The sequence below is a fragment of the Oryctolagus cuniculus genome, chromosome 7 (assembly GCF_051225735.1).
Source record: "Oryctolagus cuniculus isolate XC-2025 breed Fujian yellow rabbit chromosome 7, ASM5122573v1, whole genome shotgun sequence".
Lineage (NCBI taxonomy): Eukaryota > Metazoa > Chordata > Mammalia > Lagomorpha > Leporidae > Oryctolagus > Oryctolagus cuniculus.
In genome coordinates this window covers 82,138,804-82,160,999 of record NC_142873.1, presented here as the reverse complement: position 1 = coordinate 82,160,999, position 22,196 = coordinate 82,138,804, and the positions used below count along the sequence as shown (strand labels likewise).

General features: G+C 42.2%; 3 protein-coding genes across 10 annotated transcripts in view; 2 read left to right on the top strand and 1 right to left on the bottom strand.

Annotated features, from left to right (window-relative positions):
- Nucleotides 1-10,464, top strand: part of LOC138850611 (guanylate-binding protein 7) — a 121,982-nt gene extending 111,518 nt beyond the window's left edge. For all 3 annotated transcript variants that reach the window (XM_089300402.1, XM_089300400.1, XM_089300397.1), the window contains one exon: nucleotides 10,060-10,464. Coding sequence is in view for 2 of the 3 variants with exons in the window: in XM_089300400.1 (XP_089156526.1) it covers nucleotide 10,060 (1 nt within the window). In the remaining variant the exon portion in view is untranslated. The remainder of the gene's footprint in view (nucleotides 1-10,059) is intronic.
- Nucleotides 1-22,196, bottom strand: part of LOC100346985 (guanylate-binding protein 7) — a 144,718-nt gene that overhangs the window by 26,537 nt on the left and 95,985 nt on the right. For 2 of the 5 annotated variants that reach the window (XM_070078099.2, XM_089300429.1), the window contains exons 2-3: nucleotides 4,923-5,118; nucleotides 807-934 (exon numbers count right to left, since the gene is read on the bottom strand). In XM_070078099.2, coding sequence (XP_069934200.2) covers nucleotides 807-934; nucleotides 4,923-5,112 — 318 coding nt within the window. In that variant the 5' untranslated portion in view covers nucleotides 5,113-5,118. Of the gene's footprint in view, nucleotides 1-806; nucleotides 935-4,922; nucleotides 5,119-7,027; nucleotides 7,525-11,307; nucleotides 11,674-22,196 lie in introns of those variants that run through there. The other 3 variants (XM_089300430.1, XM_070078098.2, XM_070078102.2) reach the window with 3 other exon arrangements.
- LOC100347754 (guanylate-binding protein 7) overlaps nucleotides 11,792-22,196 on the top strand; it is a 63,204-nt gene continuing 52,799 nt past the window's right edge. Inside the window, exon 1 of one of the 2 annotated variants that reach the window (XM_008264924.5) lies at nucleotides 11,792-11,939. The gene's annotated coding sequence lies outside the window, so the exon portion shown is untranslated. The remainder of the gene's footprint in view (nucleotides 11,940-22,196) is intronic. The other variant, XM_089300414.1, reaches the window with a different exon arrangement.

Genomic DNA, 22,196 nt, shown 5'->3' with positions numbered 1-22,196 from the left:
ATTTTTAAAATCTAAGTTGGTGCTTTTCTCCCATCATAAGAGAAGCCAAAGATCTATTGCTGCCTCTTTACCTTTAGACTGAGATTCATATATATAAAGAGAAAATGTTGATTGCACCTGATATTGTAAAGATAAAATGCATAAAATCACCCATTAATCATTTTGGGGTGGGGTTTAGTTCATGTTTTCAAATAAGTCAAAGAAGAATTCATCTTCAAAGCTCAGAGAATTGGATTAAAAATTTAATAATAAACAGAAGTTTTTCTAAAGGTGATTTCAACAGATTTCTTCACAGAAACCATATTTTCATTGTCACTACTTCCTACTCAACCTCCCATTTTTAGTAGATTCTGTTGATCCATAGAATAGAGCTTTCTCAGGAAACTCTACCTAACTCAAACGATTAGATCAGTTTCCCACTTTTTGTGCTGGTGCTACGCTGAACAGATTGCATTGTAGTCTCTACAACTAGGCTCTACCCATTACCTTATTTACAGTTTTACCTTTAGTACTTAGTGCGGAGTGTGGAACTGACTAGTTCATTTATAATCATTAAATTAAATAATTACTCCAGCATTAAAAATAAGAAGAATCCCTCAAAAAAAAAAAAAAAAAAGAAGAAGAAGAATCCCTCTTTATTACATATCAAAGTATTTGAGGCTTCTAAGGAAGGTTGAGAAACTGAATTTAACCTTATTGCTCGTTAATGGATTTGTGGTTTGGAGAATGTGTCAGAAAAAGTGAAGTGATGTGGCAAATAAAAATATATGAGCACAGTTGAGGGCATAGAACATTGTCTGGCTTACCTTTTTCACATCGCCCAGGCCCTCAGTGTCCAGGAGGACCAGGGTGTGGTTTGGCTTGGAGGGGTGGGGCACGCACCACATCCAGATGCCCTTGGTTTCAGATTCTATGGTGGAGCCCAGAGGGAAGCCTGAAGGGAAGAGGACAATTAAAAAACCCCGAGAGCAGGCTGACGGGGTGGCCAGGGTTATATTCATTAAACCTGTAGGAATGCAAGCGCTGGTCAAGAAATGGGTACTTTCTGAAAACAAATTTTATATGTACATAAACACTCACACACACACCCATAAATATACATAAAACTATGTGTGTATATATATATGTGTATGTGTGTGTGTGCATGACTTTTTTTTTTTTTTTTTTTGACAGGCAGAGTTAGACAGTGAGAGAGAGAGACAAAGAGAAAGGTCTTCTTTCCGTTGGTTCACCCCCCAAATGGCAGCTACGGCCAGTGCACTGCGCTTATCCGAAGCCAGGAGCCAGGAGCCAAGAGCCAGGTCTCCCATGCGGGTGCAGGGCCCAAGCACTTGGGCCATCCTCCACTGCACTCCCGGGCCACAGCAGAGAGCTGGACTGGAAGAGGGGCAACCCAGACAGAATCTGGCGCCCCAACTGGTACTAGAACCTGGGGTCTGGTGCTACAAGCGGAGGATTAGCCTAGTGAGCCGCGGCGCAGGCCATGTGTGCATGACTTTCTCAAGAAATGCTCTTTCAAAGACTCAAACAACTCATGGTAGAGCTGGTATAAGTCTACTACCCCACGTCATTTTATCTGAGACTAAAGAGCTCTCTCACCTCCCAGCCTCTCCTAGGGCTCCATCAGTGGGAAGCCTCACAGGAGACAGGAATGCAGGCACGTGTTCCTTCTGCTTCCACCTTGCTGGGCTTCAGCGTCCCAGTGCCTCAGTCCTCTATCTCAGGTCACAGCTCCTTTCATGTGGCTCCAGCCTACGGTTCTGGTCTTGACCATGATCTGGCATCTACTCTTTGCTTGTCTCTTCAGACTATGGGGAAGATAATGCCCCCTGGACATTGTTATTGCCCTCCTGCGGTGCTCTCTGACATTACACTGTTTCTCTGTACCCCGTACATTGCATTGTAAATCCCTCCAATGAACTCTCCTCAATTATTTTTGAATTGATCGTCCATGCCCTACCACAACTTAGTCTGATACATTCCAGTTTGTATTTTTCTCACTCCCACATCTTCCCCTTCATTTTTTCTCTTTTCTCTTCTTCAAGCTAATTATGAGTCCTGTGTGGTTACCCTCAGGAGGGAGATGTAAGTGAATGGAAAGCAGCACAGAGCTGTGAGTCCTGTTGGCCCTGCTTTCCAAAGGCTGAAGCCCACAAGGGGATGGTTTGAGGTTCATGGCCAGGAACCAGTGGAAGGTTTTTCTTGTGCTCTGGGTGCTCTCTCAGAGAGGACAGAAAGCCTGAGATGTTTTAGTCTTTTCTGCATTATGGTAATAGCTGATTGCTGACTGATTAATAGAGAAAAAGTCCAACTCCCCCTTGCAGAAAGGACAAGTGTGAATGGAGAGGATTACTTTATAAAGTTTGTGGGAAAATGAAGCTAAATGGTAAGTTAGTTTATCACCAAACATGTTTAAATCCCTTCACATGTTTATTTGCAACACACAATTTCCATGAACATTTTGAGGACTCTCAGTCACATGAATTTGAAAAACATTTACCACCAAAAGTAAAATATCTTTTAGTTCTATGTTCTACAACATTTTTGAAGTGCCTTCATATAAACACACAAGCACACATACACATGCACAGTGAGTCACACTCTAAGAGAGACAAATAGTCATCTGGTTCTGCTCATGAACCTGGACTGGGAGTGATTCTCATTTTTTCCATTTTTCCTAGGATATGGCAGAGTGGTTGAGTCAGAGTTCAGATGTTTAAAGCATTTTGGAAGCACGGATTCTCTTAGTAGAGTACAGAGAATTTACAATATTGCTCTTTAAGGCTGTCTTGAGTGAACAACAAGAACAATGTTGTTGAACCTTTAAGTCTGATATCTGTCTCTTACAGTTCTAAGTTCTATCATTATTCAAAGAGTATCCTAAAAAAATATGTGATCCAAGCAAGTGAAAGTGCATTTTGCAGACTGATGATGAAAATGTCTCTAAGGAAAATTAAACTTTGTGTCTTAGGGTCAATGGAAGATTGGAAGTAAAAAGGGGAGAGGGAGAGAGAAAGCAAAAGCAGACAAGGAGGGAGGCCTAGAAGAAGGTTGGGAGAGAGTGATTGAGGGAAAAAGTGAGAGAAAGAGAGAGAGAGAGAGAGAGAGAGATGGAAAAAGATGCAAGATCTTCACAGTTTAGTAGTTTAGTCGACTAATGGTCAATCCCTAATGACACTGAGCCAGGCAGGAAGTCAGTCATTAGGGGTGAAACTATTGCATAAATTTAGAGTAGAACCAACAAATATGCGAACAAGCACATTGTCCCAGATGTCAGTAAAAGCAAAGGGACAACTGGTAGGGAAAAAGAAAAAAGAAGGCTTCATAAACCAGGAAATACAAATGGCAAATAAATATGTTAAAAGAAGCTCACACTTAATCATCATGAGATAAATAATATATAACTACACAGTCTAGAGATAAGCCCAATTTAACATTTGTCTCATGTTACTAAATTTATGCAATGTGTAGTGTTTTCCATTGCTATTAACAAACATGTAAATTGCACACAAAACTATTTAGTATTATCAGGAAAGGCTGGAGACAATTATCTCTGATGCCCCAGTTACATTCCTGGGTATCTTGTAAAGGGAAGATTTATACATATTCACCAGGATATAAATACAAGAACATTCATGACTGTCATTCATAAACAATACTAACTACAAATATTACTAATGTTCATTAACAACAAATGTATAAATAAGGTGTAGTATTCTCAATCACATAATGTAAAATAGTACAACTCAATAATTTAACAATATATATAATATCTAGAGGATTCTTGAAAGTTTTGCTGAAGGAAAGATGAGAGACACCCAAGAATAAAATCACTATAATTCCCTGTAAAAAAAAGTGTTAAAAGAAAGGCAAAAGTCTTAGAGTGTATATATATGCTGTAGAACTATTGTTAAAAAGCAAGAATGGGAAGAGTGTACATGAAAACCAAAATACTGATGAGCTCAAATGAGAGTGTAAGGGGGTATTATTTGGACCTTTTAGTTTTTGTAAAGTTTTTAATTCTTGATCCTGATTACATAGGCATTCACTTTATATTTATTAACTTTATGTACATGTGTACATTATATATTCTTCTGTATGTGTTATAGTTTACATATTGGAGAAAGTTTAATATAGAAAGAGTAGGGGAAATAATTTATTATGGCACGAAGCAAAATAGAAGGCAATGTAGCTCAATTTTGGTATTGAATATAGAGTAATTCTACTATGCATGCTTTTGAAATTTACTTTTTAAAAAGTTTTAAAATTTTATATGCTACTTGAACTAAACATACAGTTGGTGAAAAACTGATGGGAGAGGAAGAAAGAAGTAATTACTGTAGCTCACCTCATGGGCAGGTTATAATGGATGGGATCAGATAACCAGCATGTAGTTGGAGCGGTGGTTAAGATGTTATTTGGGACAACTTTATCCCATATCATAGGGCCTGGTTCAAGTTCTACCTCTGCTTCTCATCCAGTTTCTTAATAGCACATACAATGGGATGTAACAAATGGCAACTCAAGTACTCAGATGCCAGTGAATCCTGTATAGAGTTCTAAGTGCTTTTGGCCTGGTCCAGCCCCAGTTGTGAGGGCATTTGGAAATGAACCAGCAGGTGAAAGATCTCTGTCTGTTTGTGTCTCTCTGATCTTCAAATAATATAAAAAAAAATGGTAAAAATGTAAAGAAAATGAGGTTGACTGGATCTTTTAGAAGGGTTGGGGAAATCTTCATTAATGGACTAGAGAAGGAGATTTTCTGGACACATATAGTTGAGGTAAAAATTTGGAGGTGAGAAATAGAAGCTTTCTGCTTTGGAGGAGTTATGCTCTTCTTTAAGGTGACAGGGACAAGGTGTGATCAGCCTGTGTTGTCACCGGTGTCAAGTAAATGACCCTTGCCCCAGGCCCACACTCACCATGTTTCTGTCCTGCCAGGCGATTCATGAGGTAGGATTTGCCTGTACGATACAATCCCACAATGGCCACCACCACCACAGGCTGAGATATCTGGTTAAGAATCTCCAGTGCTTTAGGATTTACTTTCAGCTGCTCTTCCCAATTTTCCACTAGACAGATGGGGGTCTTCATGGTGATATTAGTTGCCATGGTAACCTGTAACCAAGAAAACTCATTTATTGGAAAACAGGATCCTGAAGTCATAGCTAGTGGTTATTCAAAGCAAAAGCATATGAACTTTCTGCCTGTGGAATGCATGTCAATTTGCTATGTCCTGTATGTCTCTAAAGGAAAAATATTTCATCATGTCAAGACCAAGGACAGATGCCTCATGTACATTGTCTTATTGTTTCTACAAGAACTCTAAAAAACTCTGCCTAGGTTCTGTTAAAATAGAACAAGACAAAGTACTAATGTCAGCACCTTAAAAACCACTACTATTTTGGGGGTAAGTAGAGGAAGATTATGATATGAAGGAAAAAGGGAGTGGTCAGAAAAGATTCTAGACATCCAAAAAAATTGTGTCTCTCATTAATTTTCAAATATTTCACGAGTACTTACTATAACTGATAGCAATTCCTGTATTAAGCAGCTCTTGCCTAGTTTGAGGAGACAATACACATAGCAATAAGGAAAAGAAAGCAGGTTAAATAATGGTAAGCTCTCAGAAGAAAATATGCAAAGATCAGGAATAGGGGTGGTTGGGATTGAATTTATATTTTGAGTAATCAGGGAAGAAATCCCTGAGAAAATCTCCCAGTGATTTGGATTCCAGACCTCGATGAGGTCCGGTGCAGTGACTGGTGTGAACTGAGCAGGAGGGATGGAGGAGGATCCTGTAAGAAGGCAGAAAGATGAATTCTGCAGCTCTTCTCAAAACAGGCCCTGGCAGAGGTCTGGAGTAACCCGACAAATACCGGGGACCAGGAATTTCTGTAACTGAAATAAACAGATACCTGACTGTCAGAGATGGGGAAGAGATACAGGAGCCAGGGTGTCTGGGATCTACCCAGCTCTGACAGAATCCCTCATCCTAGTGAAGGGAGAGATTCTGACAGAACCCCTCATCTTGTCAGGCTTCAGGAACCCAGAGCTGTCCCGGGATGTCACAGCACAGACGCTGCTCTTGGACTGCCAAGGTGCAACCCCAGGGTTCAAACTCTAGGGTTCATTGCCTGGAAATGGACTTCACCTTTGTAAGCATAGACTTTCTAATCAGTGTTACAGGAAAGCGAAAATGATTGCCCGATTCATTCATGTGATGCTGAGAAAAACAATCTCAGTGCAGGTATTTTTAAATTTTCAGGGATAATATTTTCCTTCTACAGAAAGCAAGTTAAAATTATTAATATATTCCAATTTGATTTTTAAGATGAAAATTATCAGGATATCTGTTAAAAAATCACCAATTTATTTTCTAAGAACCTTTAATTACAATTCTTTTTTTGTAGGTAGATGGGAGCAGAATTTGGGGAGTGAAATCTGAGCTATTCATTGCTGTGCACAAAAGAAAATGAACTATAGGATTGTTTTAAACTCAGAGTAAAGATTTTAATAGTTTTGGGAAGAAACAGATTAATTTACGATGGTTTTAGTTTCTTCAATGCAAAATATTCCGAGATACACAAAAACAAGTATTAGATTCTCTCTCTCTCTTTTTTTAAATTGTGACTGACTGATAACCCAAAGCAGAGCCTCCTCAAGGGAGCCTGAATGTGAGTCGCAGTCCCAGAAAGGGCTTGTCTGTTATATATAGGGGAGTGCGATCCGTCCCTCAAGTTCCCCTCAGGACCTTCACTGCAGCCTATGGCGGAAGCCCCAGGAGGAGCAGCGCATGCTGGGAACACAGGTGAAGCACTCTGCTTCCAGTCAGGCAAAGATGCACAGCCGCAGGGCGACAGCGCCCGAGGTCTCAGAGCCATCCTCTCCGTGCCCGTGCCCACCACCAGAGCCAAGCCTAAGCTGGAATTCCTGGCTATCTTTGTCCAGAAGGGAAGGGGAGGGGAGGGGAGGGGAGGGGAGGGGAGGGGAGGGGTCCAGACGCCAAGCACTGCTGCGCACTTACCTGGCCAGGGTGCAGACTCACCTCTTGCTCTCTGCTTCTGGTCTGGCTCCTTTCGTTCAGGAGATGAAAATAAAGCGCACCTGACCTTTCAACTGAGGGCCATTTAGGAAAACCGAAACTGAAGCCACACCTATTAAGTGTGGAAAGTATTCCACAGGAAACATGCTTGTAGAAGGTAGCTCCAGGGAGGTCCAGGCTGCCCACCAGTTTCTGAACCTCTGCCCCTGCTTCTCCCAGCTGGAGCCCCTGTGTCTGTGTCCAAACGGCCTCCCTTCACTCAGACAACAGCATCCTTGCCACATCTCTGGTGGCCACCGCAGGCACCGCCTGGGTTACACCGCACACTCCTGGGCTAGCTGACTGCCCCCGGAGAAGAGGTCCAGGGGCTTGCCCAAGGCCTGGCAGGGACAAGCGCTGTGTCCTCTGAGATGCAATCCGGAAATGCTTGGCAAGGGGCCGCTGGAGGGGGCGCCCACCCTGGCTGCTGCTGGGAGTTGCTGAGGAGACACAGGCAAGCACCCTGTGTTCCAGGCAGGCCTCAGAAAGGGCCCCTTCACACCTCCCAGGCCCTGGGAGGGTGGCTCAGGTAAGCTGAAGAATGTGTCTCAGTTTTCCCTGGGAGCGCCCACTCCGGACCTTCTAGGTTCCCACTGAAAAGAACAATCCTTAACATTCCTTAGATGTCACAGCGTTCACATAATCAAAGGTGACAGACTTCAGTGTTTGAGGTGGGCAGAGGGGAGCTGTCCATCAATACTGTGTCAGAGGGGACAGCAGCACCCAACCCAGGAGTGAGTGGAGGCCAAAAGGCCGCACACTGGGAGGCGCAGGGCAACACACCATCTGAACTATTTTTATGTGAATAATTCCTCTGTGCCCAGAGACCCCTAACATGACAGTGCCTTGCCCATTGCTGATGCTGTGTTTAACATGTGTCTAAGAATAAATGGAACAGTTGAAAAGAAATCTTAAGGGGCCGGACTGTGGCGCAGCGGGTTAATGCCCTGGCCTGAAGCGCCGGCATCCCATATGGGCACTGGTTCAAGACCCGGCTACTTCACTTCCAATCCAGCTCTCTGCTATGGCCTGAGTAGAAGATGGCCCAAGTCTTTGGGCTCCTGCACTCATGTGGGACACCCAGAAGAAGCTCCTGGCTCCTGGCTTTGGATCGGCACAGCTCTGGCCATTGCGGCTAACTGGGGAGTGAACCATCAGATGGAAGACCTCTCTCTCTCTCTCCTCTCTCTATGTAACTCTTTCAAATAAATAAATCTTTAAAAAAAAAAGAATTCCTAAATAAACAAGAATTACCTAGAAATTATTAATGAAATCAATGATTTTTGTTTACATGAAATCTCTCTCATGTTATACATCTGCATTTTAATAATTATAAAATAATTTATATTCATGAATAGAAATTCATAATTAACTGTAATTGATGAAAAACATTGACTCATAAATAGGATATCAATACCATTAATACTATTAAATTTGAAGTATCTTCATACACACATATTATAAGCATTTATAAATGTTTCTATTTATAAATATATTCCTTAGAAATAGTTAAATCACTGGTCATCAACATTTCTAAATTAATTCACAGCAGTAGATTTACTTAACCTGGAATGGAGTAGGATGGTAGATGGAAAGCTCTGTTACTAGTAAACATTGACAAAAGCATTCAATTGTCCCTGGAACTATGTTCTGGTTGCCTGAGATAAACAATAGATATAATTAGAAGACAGCTGATTTCTGGGTATCAACTCCATTTTAAAGAAACCTTGCTTGCTTTCACTTTCCATTTCATTTGAGAGAAGATGAAGTTTGCATCTGAGTCCTGAAATGGATACCAGAATTTGCTTTCATGCAAAACCTGCCAATGACTTTAGTTGTTATCCTTTGCATAAATACTCAGCTTCCTGGCTGAGAAGGTGAGCTGAGAAAAAAGAAAAGCCTGCCCATTTTAGCTGCAGTCATTGCAGACATTTGAGACGTGAATGAGTAGATGGCAGCCATCTCTGTCTTTGTCTGCCTGGGTGTCCCTCTTTGTCTCATAGTCACTCAAAAATATAAGATTATGAACTTTAAAATTTCTGGTAGACAATTTTAAAAGAAACAGCGAGAAGAAGGGACTCTGAACTGAACCTGAAGAGTAAAAGGAACTATTCTGTCATTTGGGTAGGTGGGATGTAGAAGGGGCCAGTTCACCAAGTGTTACACAGGATCGGTTAGACCTTTTATTCTAATCCATAATCATTTTCAGCAAGTATGCTCTTTGCTCCTCCCAGGGACCATTAGGTACACAAGTGCCTCATGAGGCAGGGCTCCGGCTCCATCTACAACAGTGACATCTGACAGCTGAAGGGCACTGTCATGAGCACGCGACTGCCTCTCCCTGATTAAAAGGCAGATTTCATCAGTTCCCGCAATTTGCACAACTTAGAGAGGGCTTCATATTCAAGTATCCACATAAATAATCTTCCATTTAAAAATGTACTTTCATCACAGAGAAATTAATGACTATAGTTACATTTGTAACTACAATTTGCTGGATTATAAACTCTGCTTAGAAGAACTCCCACTCTCCAACTCCCACCTATCAGGGGACTCTTTCAATCTATTCTCGGGTCATCTGCAGCATCCTTGGAGGAAATTTGTGTAACTACTCTAAATTTTGTGTCCACAATGTGTATCCCAGGGAAGCCAGAGCTCACAACAGGATACCAATGTGTCCCTCCAGATAGGGACACTTGTGGGTATTTGTGCAGCACAGGGGACAAATCTGTTGGAATGTGTGGAAACATTCTGTGGAAAAATCTCCCAAGCAGCAGACCTGTATTATTTTAAGGAGAAAAGTTCTTAGTTTCCCTTGTTCATCTGTATTTTCCATTTACTTTTTTAAACCATTACTTATAAAATTGAATGCATTAAAAGGATCATGTTACATATTGAAAAAACAATTTCAGATCATTCATTATGCCAGCCAATAAATGACTAAGGAATAAGCTGTTGAAAACTCATAATTTCAGATTGGAGCTGTGGCATATGGGTAAAGCCTCCGCCTGCAGTATCACATCCTAGATGGGTGCCAGTTCGAGTCCCAGGTGCTCCACTTCCAATCCAGCTCTCTGCAATGGCCTGGGAAAGCAGTAGAAGATGGCCCAAGCGCATGGGCCCCTGCATCCACGTGGTCCTGGCTCTGACTCAACCCAGCTCTTGCTGTTGCAGTCATTTGGGGAGTGAACCAGTAAATGGAAGACCTCTCTCTATCTGTCTTACTGCCTCCCTCCCTCCCTCCTTCTCTCTGCTTCTGCCTCTCTGTAACTCTACCTTTTTTTTTTTTAACTTTCATTTAATGAATATAAATTTCCAAAGTACAGCTTATGGATTACAATGGCTTCTATCTTGCAAATCAATAAAATTTTAAAAATAAACTGATAGTTTCTGCTCATCCATATGACAAGGACCCTTAAGCCAACAGGAAAGTAGTACAAAGAAATGATCATGTGACATCCTTCCAGAGGTAGGGAAACAGATGGCTTGGGTTTCCTGCAGGTCAAGTTGGGAGAAAATGTTGTCCTCCATCTCCCTCTACTCAGTCACATTCTGCAATCCACTGAAGCTGACCAATTTGTTCAAGCTCGTACTGAAAAACAAGACTTGCTGTTACTTTTGATTCTAGACTCTTCCTCAGATTTACTGAGTATTTGACTGCATATCTAAGGAGTTATGTTTCAAGAACAGCATGTGAAAGTTCAAAGCTTAGCAGGACATCTGGACTAGCAGTTAAGATGCCAGTTAAGACCCTGTCTCATATTGGAGTGCCTGGCTTTGATACCCAGCTCTAACTCCTGTTCCTGGCTTCCTTCTAATGCTGATATGGGAGGCAGCACTGCTGAGTCACGTGGTGTGGTGTGTATAAGATGAAATGTTACTTGTAATATTCAACCACCAAACAGATCTCAGATCATCATGCTAAGTGAAGTAAGCCATACCCAGAAACACAAAAATCACATATTATCTCTTACTTGTGAAAATAAAAAGTATAAACATGGTGTGGATGCTATATCATTACAGATAGAATTATAAATATTGCTTCACTGAATTATGCCATGTAAATGGAAATACACCCTTCTTTCCCCAGGTTAAAAAAAAAAAAGAGAAACTAGTTCCAGGAAGCATCATACACCCTACAGGAACCTGGGAATGTATTTGAATCATACTTAGGTCGGCTTCTGTGGAAACATCCACACAATGAGACACATTCTTCAGCTTACCTGAGCCACCCTCACAGGGCTGCGCAGGTCAAGGGGCCCTTTCTGAGGTCTGCCTGGAGCCCCGGGTGCTTGCCTGTGTCTCCTCAGCAATCCCCAGCAGCCGCCAGAGTAGGCGCCCCCACAAGGGCTCCATGCCAGGTGCTTCCTGTTTGGATCTCAGGAGGATGAACTGCTTTTCCTTGCAGGCCCCTGTGCAAGCCCCTGACCTGCAGGGAGGTCAGCTTGCCCAGGAGTGTGCGTGTTACCCAGGCAGTGTCTGTGGTGGCCATTAGAGGCAGAGGCTGCTCTTGTCTGATTGAAGGGTGCCGGAATGGACAGAGGGACAGGGGCTCCATCTAGGATGAGCAGGGGCACAGCGATTCAGAAACTGGAAGCCCAAGACTTTCTTGGCCCCTCTTCCTAGAAACCACGATTTCCTGTCCACTTGTAAAACACAGCAAACATCTCAACCATTACCAAGAAAAGCATAGATTTCGCTTTCGGTTGTCCTCCACTCAGCCCTTATTTGGGTGGCGAGAACAGCGGTGGTTTTCAACTTAACAGTGTGTGTAGGAGGAGCCAGATCAGGAGCGATGGCAAGTGGTGAGCACAGGCAGAGGAGAGCTTGGTCCTGACTGTGGCGCCCTGGTCAGGTAAGTGTGAGGAGGAGCTTCTTCTTGGCCCCTTCCCTTCACTGACAGTGACCACCAGGAATTCCTAGCGCAGCCTACTTAGGAGTGGTGGGCGCAGGCAGCAGGAGGACTTCACAGGCCTGGTGCGAGGCCAGCGGGTGCTTTCTCCGGACCCTTTAGTATCTCAATGGATTTTAGAGGCTGCAGCCCTGTGCCTGCTGTGCCCAGGATGCCCTGCTGCTCCTAGGGTTTCCAATCTGGGCTGCAAGCAAAGAGCTCTGAGTAGAACAATGAGGGAAGGATCCTACCCGCTTATGTGCAAAGGGGCTGAAGTCCTTTCTAGAACCCAAATCCTCCTGCTTCCTCCTGCCTCCCTGCTCTTGGAGCTCTTTATGCTAAGTGAAGTAAACCAGCAGACAAAGACCAGTCCACCTTTATTGGGCATTGCCTCAAATCTCCATTACAATATGGTGCCTGGTGGATTTTCGAGGGGTGTGTGTGGCTACTGTGGGTAAGCTATCTAAGATCAGACCACCGGCAGGGATAGGTCTGCTTTAGTTCCAGACACATGGGCAGTGCGTGATCCCTGTACTTTGCTTAAGATGCCACTGCACGTGGTCCGCCCACGCCTGCATGACCTTTTTGCTGGTTGGCTCCCCTACTGCGCATGCCTTTTGTAAGCCTTATAAACCTGTACACTTCCTCAATAAAGTAGTTTCTTCTTCGACAGAACTCACGGGTTCTTGCTGCAGTGTGCTTGACCCGTCGACCTTACCTCTCCAGTTCACTTTGCCAGGGAGTGCTTGTGCTGTCCCCTGCTGGTCAGGAGCTAGCCTCAGGCTTAAGACCCCAACAAGTGGCACCCAATGTGGGGCACGATGTACTCAAAGGAGCCCTAAAGAAGGACTGACTCTGGCCCGAGAGGACTAACTCTGGCCTAAGTGAAAGTATTGGGTGACGGCTAAGCGAGGCTCTGGAGGTAAGGTATCCCAGAAAGGATAGGGCAATCTCATGCTAAGTTTGGTGACCCAGTGCCTAAGGCACTGAAGTACATACTAAAGACTCAAGGCTTAAAGCCACACCAAAAATCTTACACACCTAAGCCGGTTAATATGAAACACATGTTCTGGTTGGCCTTTGATGAGGAGTATCAGGCGGCTCATAAATCCCCAGAGGCAGTTAAAACTAAGGTAGAGCCTTCAGGTGTGGTGGTAACCCCTGAAGGCCCAGTGCCGCCTCAATCCATGGCCCCTCCAATTACAGAGGGGACCTTTAGCCTAGTGCCACCCATGTGGCCACCCCTTTATGGGTATTCCCCTCCCTGGGATTGTCTGCTGCCATCTTATAAACAGTGCGCCTCCCCAACCCCATGACCAGTCTGCTAGGCCCCAGCGTGCAGTCTTCCCTGTTAATGGGGGACCACAGCCTTTCTCTGCACTCTCTTCCTGTCAATGTGGCCTGCCTCACCCATGCAGGCAAGGCCAGATATCTCTAGGGAGAGTGCTTCCTAGGGCTGCTTTTTCCCTCTCCATTTCCAATTCAAAACCCCTCCTAAATGGGGGGGGGGGGGGAAGGGAAATGCCTCTGGCTACTGCTGGCCTTACCTAAGGGAGCAAGAACCTTAATCCATTAACCCTTTCCAACCTGATGGGTCTTTCTCTTTGCAGTTAATGGAAACCTAAGCAATGGGCTCCTACACTGATGATCAGCTCTTTTCTGTGCTGCTGTCCCTGACTTAGCTGATGAGAGTTTTCACATGTCTTGAAGGTTTCATATTTTTCTATTGTCAGGACTGAGTCTTGATTGGGAAAACTACTATGTGAAGTTGTTTACGTTATTTGCCTGTCTTTAATGTTTGAGTGATTACATTAAATCTGATCAGATCTAACCCACAGCCTTGGTTAAAATGCTCAGGTTAAACGTACTAACTTTTGGCTAAATGGTTTGACTCTCTAACAGTTTAAATTCTAAACGAGTCTTCCAACTTTGAGGCTTCCAGTCAGATGCCTTGAACTCTCAAAGGATAAGACTCTAGATTTGTTAAAGTAACAGCTGTTTGAGTCAATTCAGATTATGCTGAAGAGCCATTCCCCTCTGGCCCAGATGAAGTAACCTTTGTCCTACTTAGAGAGTTAATTCTTAGAAGTAGCCTTTGCCCCATGTAGAGTGCTAGTTCCTAGAAAGAGCCCTAGGCACCAGCTGTCACTTGAGATGTGGTTCACAGCGAGAACCCCGCCTCGAGGCTTTGCAATAACTCCTAGTTGCAGGGCACCTTCTGGCCAGCAGCAGATATCCCACCCTAAAGTCTTAAAGTGACTCCTGCGATAGCCAGAAAAATTTTCCCGCCACTAACCCCCTCATTTAAATCCCCCAACCAGTATGTGAATCGTGTGTGTATCATTTAAACCATCCAATTAGCATGTAAATTGTGTGTATTAAGTAAATTGTGTGGTTTTTCCCTTTAAAAATGCTTGTTAACAACTGTTCAGGGCTTCTTCTTTGGATGGCTTTGTGCTGTCAAGACATTTGTGCGCAGACATTGAATAAATCCTCTTGCGTGTTGCATCTACTGGATTGGAATCTGAGTCTTTGGGGTGCGCATCTCGACGTGTTGGGGTCCTGGTATGGGAACCCAACAATGCAAAGTGTATTAAAGTGTTGTAAGTGATGTCAGACCTATGTTGTATTCATGTTTTTGCTTTCCAGCTAGAGTGGTCTTATAAAAGTAAGAGTAAGTTCTGTGTATACAAGCCTTTATGTTGTTAATTAAAGTAAGCCAATACAGATTGGTTCAAAAAATAGGGTTAATGCAAACACCCTTTAGTTTGCCTGGTTCACTTGCTCAGTTTTACACATCTTTGATATGCTTTAAATTTGTTTCTTTTACAGATCTGTATTTGCAAAAACTGTAACATCTCTTTTTTGTTTGTTTGTTTGTTTTTTTTATCTTTTATTTAATAAATATAAATTTCCAAAGTACGACTCATGGATTACAATGGCTTCCCCCCCCCATACCGTCCCTCCCACCCACAACCCTCCCATTTCCCACTCCCTCTCCCCTTCCATTCACATCAAGATTCATTTTCGATTATCTTAATATACAGAAGATCAGCTTAGTATATATTAAGTAAGGATTTCAACAGTTTGCTCCCACACAGAAACATAAAGTGAAAAATAATAGATGATTTTTTTTAAATGATGATGAAATCAGATCAGACCTATTGTCATGTTTAATCCCAGTGAGAGTCAAGTTGGGAATTGATAGTTTCTTTTTTCTTTTTTCTTTCTTTTTTTTTTTTTTTACAGAAGATCAGTTTAGTGTACATTAAGTAAAGATTTCAACCGTTTGCACCCCCATAGAAACACAAAGTGAAATATACTGTTTGAGTACTCGTTATAACATTAAGCCTCAATGCACAGCACATTAAGGACAGAGATCCTACATGAGGAGTAAGTGCACAGTGACTCCTGTTGTTGACTTTACAAATTGACACTCCTGTTTATGGCATCAGTAATCTCCCTATGCTCCAGTCATGAGTTTCCAAGGCTATGGAAGCCCCTTGAGTTCTCCGACTCTTATCTTGTTTAGACACGGTCATAGTCAAAGTGGAGGTTCTCTCCTCCCTTCAGAGAAAGGCACCTCCCTCTTTGAAGACCTGTTCTTTCCACTGGGATCTCACTCACGGAGATCTTTTTGCCAGAGTGTCTTGGCTTTCCATGCCTGAAATACTCTCATGGGCTTTTCAGCCAGCTCCAAGTGCCTTTAGGGCTGATTCTGAGGCCAGAGTGCTATTTAGGACGTCTGCCATTCTATGAGTCTGCTGAGTATCTCACTTCCCATGTTGGATCACTCTCCCCTTTATTTATTCTATCGGTTAGTGTTAGCAGGTACTAGACTTGTTTATGTGCTCCCTTTGACTCTTAGTCCTTTCATTATGATCAATTGTGAACTGAAATTGATCACTTGGAATAGTGAGATGGCATTGGCACATGCCACCTTGATGGGATTGAACTGGAATCCCCTGGTATGTTTCCAACTCTACCAATTGGGGCAAGTCAGCCCGAGCATGCCCCAAATTATACATCTCTTCCCTCTCTTATTCCCACTCTTACGTTTAACAGGGATCACATTTCAGTTAATTTTCAACACTTAAGAATAACTGTGTGATAATTACAGAATTAAACCAGTCATATTAAGTAGAACAGACAAAAAAAATACTAAGAGGGATAATGTATTAAGTTGTCCATTAACAGTCAGGGCTATGCTGATCAAGTCACCATTTCTCATAGTGTCCATTTCACTTCAGGAGGTTTCCTTTTTGGTGTTCAGTCAGTTGTCACCGATCAGGGAGAACATATGGTATTTGTCCCTTTGGGACTGGCTTACTTCACTCAGCATGATGTGTTCCAGATTCCTCCATTTTGTTGCAAATGACTGGATTTCATTGTTTCTTACTGCGGTATAGTATTCTAAAGAATACATATCCCATAATTTCTTTATCCAGCCTACCGTTGATGGGCATTTAGGTTGGTTCCAGGTCTTGGCTATTGTGAATTGTGCTGTGATAAACATTAGGGTGCAGACCACTTTTCTGTTTGTCAATTTAATTTCCTTTGGGTAAATTCCAAGGAGTGGGATGGCTGGGTCGAACGGTAGGGTTATATTCAGGTTTCTGAGGAATCTCCAGACTGATTTCCATAGCGGCTTGACCAGTTTGCATTCCCACCAACAGTGGGTTAGTGTCCCTTTTTCCCCACATCCTCGCCAGCATCTGTTGTTGGTAGATTTCTGTATGTGAGCCATTCTAACAGGGGTGAGGTGAAACCTCATTGTGGTTTTGATTTGCATTTCCCTGATTGCTAGTGACCTTGAATATTTTTTCATGTGCCTGTTGGCCATTTGGATTTCCTCTTTTGAAAAATGTCTATTGAAGTCCTTGGCCCATCTCTTAAGTGGGTTGTTGGTTTTGTTTTTGTGGAGTTTCTTGATCTCTTTGTAGATTCTGGTTATTAACCCTTTATCTGTTGCATAGTTTGCAAATATTTTTTCCCATTCTGTTGGTTGTCTCTTCACTCTCCTGACTGTTTCTTTTGCAGTACAGAAACTTCTCAATTTGATGCAATCCCAATAGTTAATTTTGGTTTTGACTGCCTGTGCTTCCGGGTCTTTTCCAGAAATTCTTTGCCTGTGCCAATATCTTGAAGGGTTTCTCCAATGTTCTCTAGTAACTTGATGGTGTCAGGTCATAGATTTAGGTCTTTAATCCACGTTCAGTGGATTTTTGTGTAAGGTGTAAGGTAGGGGTCTTGCTTCATGCTTCTGCACGTGGAAATCCAGTTTTCCCAGCACCATTTATTGAATAGACTGTCCTTGCTCCAGAAATTGGTTTTAGATCCTTGATCAAATATAAGTTGGCTATAGATGTTTGGATTGATTTCTGGTGTTTCAATTCTGTTCCATTGGTCTATCCATCTGTTTCTGTACCAGTACCATGCTGTTTTGATGACAACTGCCCTGTAGTATGTCCTGAAATCTGGTATTGTGATGCCTCTGGCTTTGTTTTTGTTGTACAAGATTGCTTTAGCTATTCGAGGTCTCTTGTGCCTCCATATGAATTTCAGCATCATTTTTTCTAGATCTGAGAAGAATGTGTTTGGAATCTTGATTGGGATTGCACTGAATCTATAAATTGCTTTTGGGAGAATGGACATTTTGATGATATTTATTCTTCCAATCCATGAGCATGGAAGATTTTTCCATTTTTTGGTATCCTCTTCTATTTCTTTCTTTAAGATTTTGTAATTCTCATCGTAGAGATCTTTAACGTCCTTGGTTAAATTTATTCCAAGGTATTTGATTGTTGTTGTAGCTATTGTGAATGGGATGGATCTTAGCAGTTCTTTCTCAGTCATGGCATTGCTTGTGTATACAAAGGCTGTTGATTTTTGTGCATTGATTTTATATCCTGCCACTTTGCCAAACTCCTCTATGAGTTCCAATAGTCTCTTAGTAGAGGTCTTTGGATCCTCTAAGTACAGAATCATATCGTCTGCAAAGAGGGATAGTTTGACTTCTTCCTTCTTGATTTGTATTCCTTTGATTTCTTTTTCTTGTCTGATGGCTCTGGCTAAAACTTCCAGAACTATGTTAAATAGCAGTGGTGAGAGTGGGCATCCCTGCCTGGTGCCAGATTTCAGTGGAAATGCTTCCAACTTTTCCCCATTCAATAGGATGCTGGCCGTGGGTTTTTTATAAATTGCTTTGATTATATTGAGGAATGTTCCTTCCACACCCAATTTGCTTAGAGTTTTCATCATGAAAGGGTGTTGAATTTTATCAAATGCTTTCTCTGCATCAATTGAGATAATCATATGGTTTTTCTTCTGCAGTCTGTTAATGTGGTGTATCACATTGATTGTCTTGCGCACATTAAACCATCCCTGCATACCAGGGATGAATCCCACTTGGTCTGGGTGGATGATTTTCCTGATGTGTTGTTGTACTCTATTGGCCAGAATTTTATTGAGGATTTTTGCGTCTATGTTCATCAGGGATATTGGTCTGTAATTTTCTTTCAGTGCTGCATCTTTCTCTGGCTTAGGGATTAAGGTGATGCTGGCTTCATAGAAAGAATTTGGGAGGATTCCCTCTTTTTCGAATGTTCTAAATAGTTTGAGAAGAATTGGAGTTAGTTCTTCTTTAAATGTCTGGTAGAATTCAGCAGTGAATCCATCTGGTCCTGGGCTTTTCTTTGTTGGGAGGGCCTTTATTACTGTTTCAATTTCTGTTTCAGTTATGGGTCTATTTAGGTTTTCTATGTCTTCATGGTTCAATTTTGGTAGATTGCATGTGTCCAGGAATCTATCCATTTCTGATAGGTTTTCCTGTTTGCTGGCATACAGGTCCTTGTAGTAATTTCTGATGATTCTTTTTATTTCTGTGGTGTCTGTTGTTATGTTTCCTTTTTCATCTCTGATTTTATTGATTTGGGTCTTTTCTCTTCTTTTTTTAGTTAGTTGGGCCAATGGGGTGTCAATTTTGCTTATTTTTTCAAAAAACCAGCTTCTCGCTTGGCTGATTTTTTGTAATGTTTTTTTGGATTCAATCCTGTTAATTTCTTCTCTGGTTTTAATTATTTCTCTTCTCCTACTAGATTTGGGTTTGGTTTGCTGCAGTTTCTCTAGGTCCTTGAGGTGCGCTGAAAGTTCATTTATTTGGTACCTTTCCAATTTCTTGATATAGGCACCTATTGCTATAAATTTGCCTCTCAATACTGCTTTTGCTGTATCCCATAAGTTTTGATATGTTGTGTTGTTGTCTTCATTTACTTTCAGAAAGTTTTTGATTTCTCTTTTGATTTCTTGAATGACCCAGTGTTCATTCAGGAGCATGTTGTTCAGTCTCCATGTGTTTGCATACTTTCTGGGGTTTCCTGAGTTGCTAATTTCCAGCTTCATCCCGCTGTGGTCTGAGAAGCTGCATGGTATGATTCTAATTCTTTTAAATTTGCTGAGACTTGCTTTATGGCCTAGTATGTGATCAATCCTAGAGAAGGTTCCATGCACTGCTGAGAAGAATGTGAAGTCTGTAGATGTAGGGTTGAACGTTCTGTAGATATCTGTTAGATCCATTTGGGCAATAGTGTCAATTAAATCTGCTGTTTCCTTGTTGATCTTCTGTCCGGATGATCTGTCTATTTCTGAGAGTGGAGTATTGAAGTCCCCCAGTACTATTGTATTGGAATCTAAATCTCCCTTTAAGTCCCTTAACATATCTTTTAAATAGACTGGTGCCCTGTAATTAGGTGCATATACATTTATAATAGTTACATCTTCCTGTTGAATTGAACCCTTAATCATTATATAGTGTCCCTCTTTGTCTCTCTTAACAGTTTTTGTATTAAAGTTTATTTTGTCTGATATTAATATGGCTACACCTGCTTTTTTTTGGTTTCTGTTGGCATGGAATATCTTTTTCCAACCTTTCACTTTCAGTCTGCTTGCCTCTTTGTTAGAGAGATGTGTTTCTTGTAGGCAACAAATAGTTGGGTTGTGTTCTTTGAGCCAGTCAGCCAAACGGTGTCTTTTAACTGAAGAATTCAGACCATTAATGTTCAATGTGACTATTGATACGTAGTGACTTTGCCCTGCCATTTTCCAGGAAATATTTTCTAGTATATGCTTTGAGCTTCCCATGCTCTTTTACTGGTAGGTGTTCTTCCTTTCCCTTCTTTCATATTGATGGCCGTGTTTCTGTGTTTCTGAGTGTAGCACATCTTTAAGTATCTTTTGCAGGGCCGGACGAGTGGCCACAAAGTCCTTCAATTTCTGTTTGCTATGAAAGGTCTTTATTTCACCTTCATTCACAAATGAGAGCTTGGCAGGATATAATATTCTGGGCTGGCAATTTTTTTCTCTTAGCACCTGTGCTATGTCTCGCCATTCCCTCCTAGCCTGTAGTGTTTCTGATGGGAAGTCTGCTGTGAGTCTGATTGGAGATCCTCTGAGAGTAATCTGACGTTTCTCTCTTGCACATTTTAGGATCTTTTCTTTATGTTTCACTGTGCTAAGTTTAATTACCACATGTCGTGGTGAGGATCTCTTTTGGTCATGTTTATTGGGGGTTCTATGAGCTTCCTGTACTAGGATGTCTCTGTCCTTCTCCAAACCTGGAAAGTTCTCTGCTAGTATCTCACTAAAAAGGCCTTCTAATCCTTTCTCTCTCTCCATGCCTTCAGGAACTCCTAGAACCCAAATGTTGGTTTTTTTAATAGTATCCTGTAGATTCCCAACAATATTTTTTAGATTTCTAATTTCCTCTTCTTTTCTTTGGTTTGACTGTATGTTTTCCTGTGCTCTATCTTCTAAGTCCGATATTCTCTCTTCTGCTTCACCCATTCTGTTTTTAAGGCTTTCTAATGTGTTTGTCATTTGATCTATTGAGCTCTTCATTTCATTTTGATTTCTCTTCACTATCACACTTTCCTGTTCTACTAGTTTCTGAGTTTCATTTTGACTCTTCCTTAAAATTTCATTTTCACGAGAGAGATTTTCAATCTTGTCCAATAAGGATTTCTGTAGTTCAAGGATTTGCTTTTGAAAACTTCTAAATGTTCTTATCATAAATTTTTTGAAATCCGTATCTTGCATTTCTTCTATCTCATCATCTTCATAATCTTGGCTTGGGGTGTTTTGCTTATTTGGAGGCATCATATTGTCATCGTTGATCTTGTTCCCTCGATTTCTGTGTTTGTTACCCGGCATAGTTAATTCTTCTTGCGTCACTGTGCGTTTTTTTTTATTTTTTTTATTTTATTTTATACTGTGTCCGTGTTAAGTGGACTGCCTCCTGATGGAGGAGCCTTGGAGGCTTGAAATGGGTGTGGCCTGAGAGCTCTGCCTGGTTCTTCCTGGTTAAGGGTGTGCAAAGGTGACACCCTCAGGTTATGCGTGGTAAATCTCTCTCTTTTTATTTATTTATGTATTTTATTTATTCAGGGGGTAAGTAACACTGCAAGGCTTCCAGTCTTTGGCTTCTACCCGCAGAGTCCCAGAGTCCTGTTAGGCTCCTCTGGACTCCCACTGGGTTGTCTAGGCTACTGAATTGTAGTGACTCAGTTCCTTAGCTCTCCCCCATTGGTATGTAAATCCAGAGAGGGGGCCTGCTCTTTGTCTCTTGGGAATTCTTCAAGCCTTGCAGCCTTGTAACCTTTGCAAGGTTAGGGGGAAGAGAAACCCCGAGGCTTTTTTTTCCTTCTTTCCGGTAGTGAGTTTGCTGCACTTTCCGGCCCCCCTCTAGATTCTGACCCCCGTTTTCCCACCAATGTCTCGGGTTATTGAGCTCACCTCCCCTTCCAGCGCCGATGTGTGGACTCGGAGCCCTGAATGTCCCAAGTCTCCCCGCTGTTGTCTGTGTGGGATGCACTCCCCTTCGAGCACTGGCGCGCAGACCCTGCTCGGTCCCGCGGCTTGGCTTCCACGCGGTGGGCGACCTTGTTCTCCCAGTAGGTCCTCCGATTCACGGCCACTTGATCCAGAAGAGTTTCCCCTGCAATATTTTCCTGGTTCTTTTTTCTGAGGCTACCGTAACTCCCCTTTTATTAAACTAAATTTTCCCGGGCTATCGGTGCGTGCCCTCACTATTCCGCCATCTTGGCTCCGCCCCCCCATAACATCTCTTTTTAACAGTGTCTGCTTAATTGGTTACTCAGCCATTTCTAGAGTTAGGTCTTATAAGCTCTCTTTAACTCTGTTAAATAGTTCTGAGTTATGTAATGC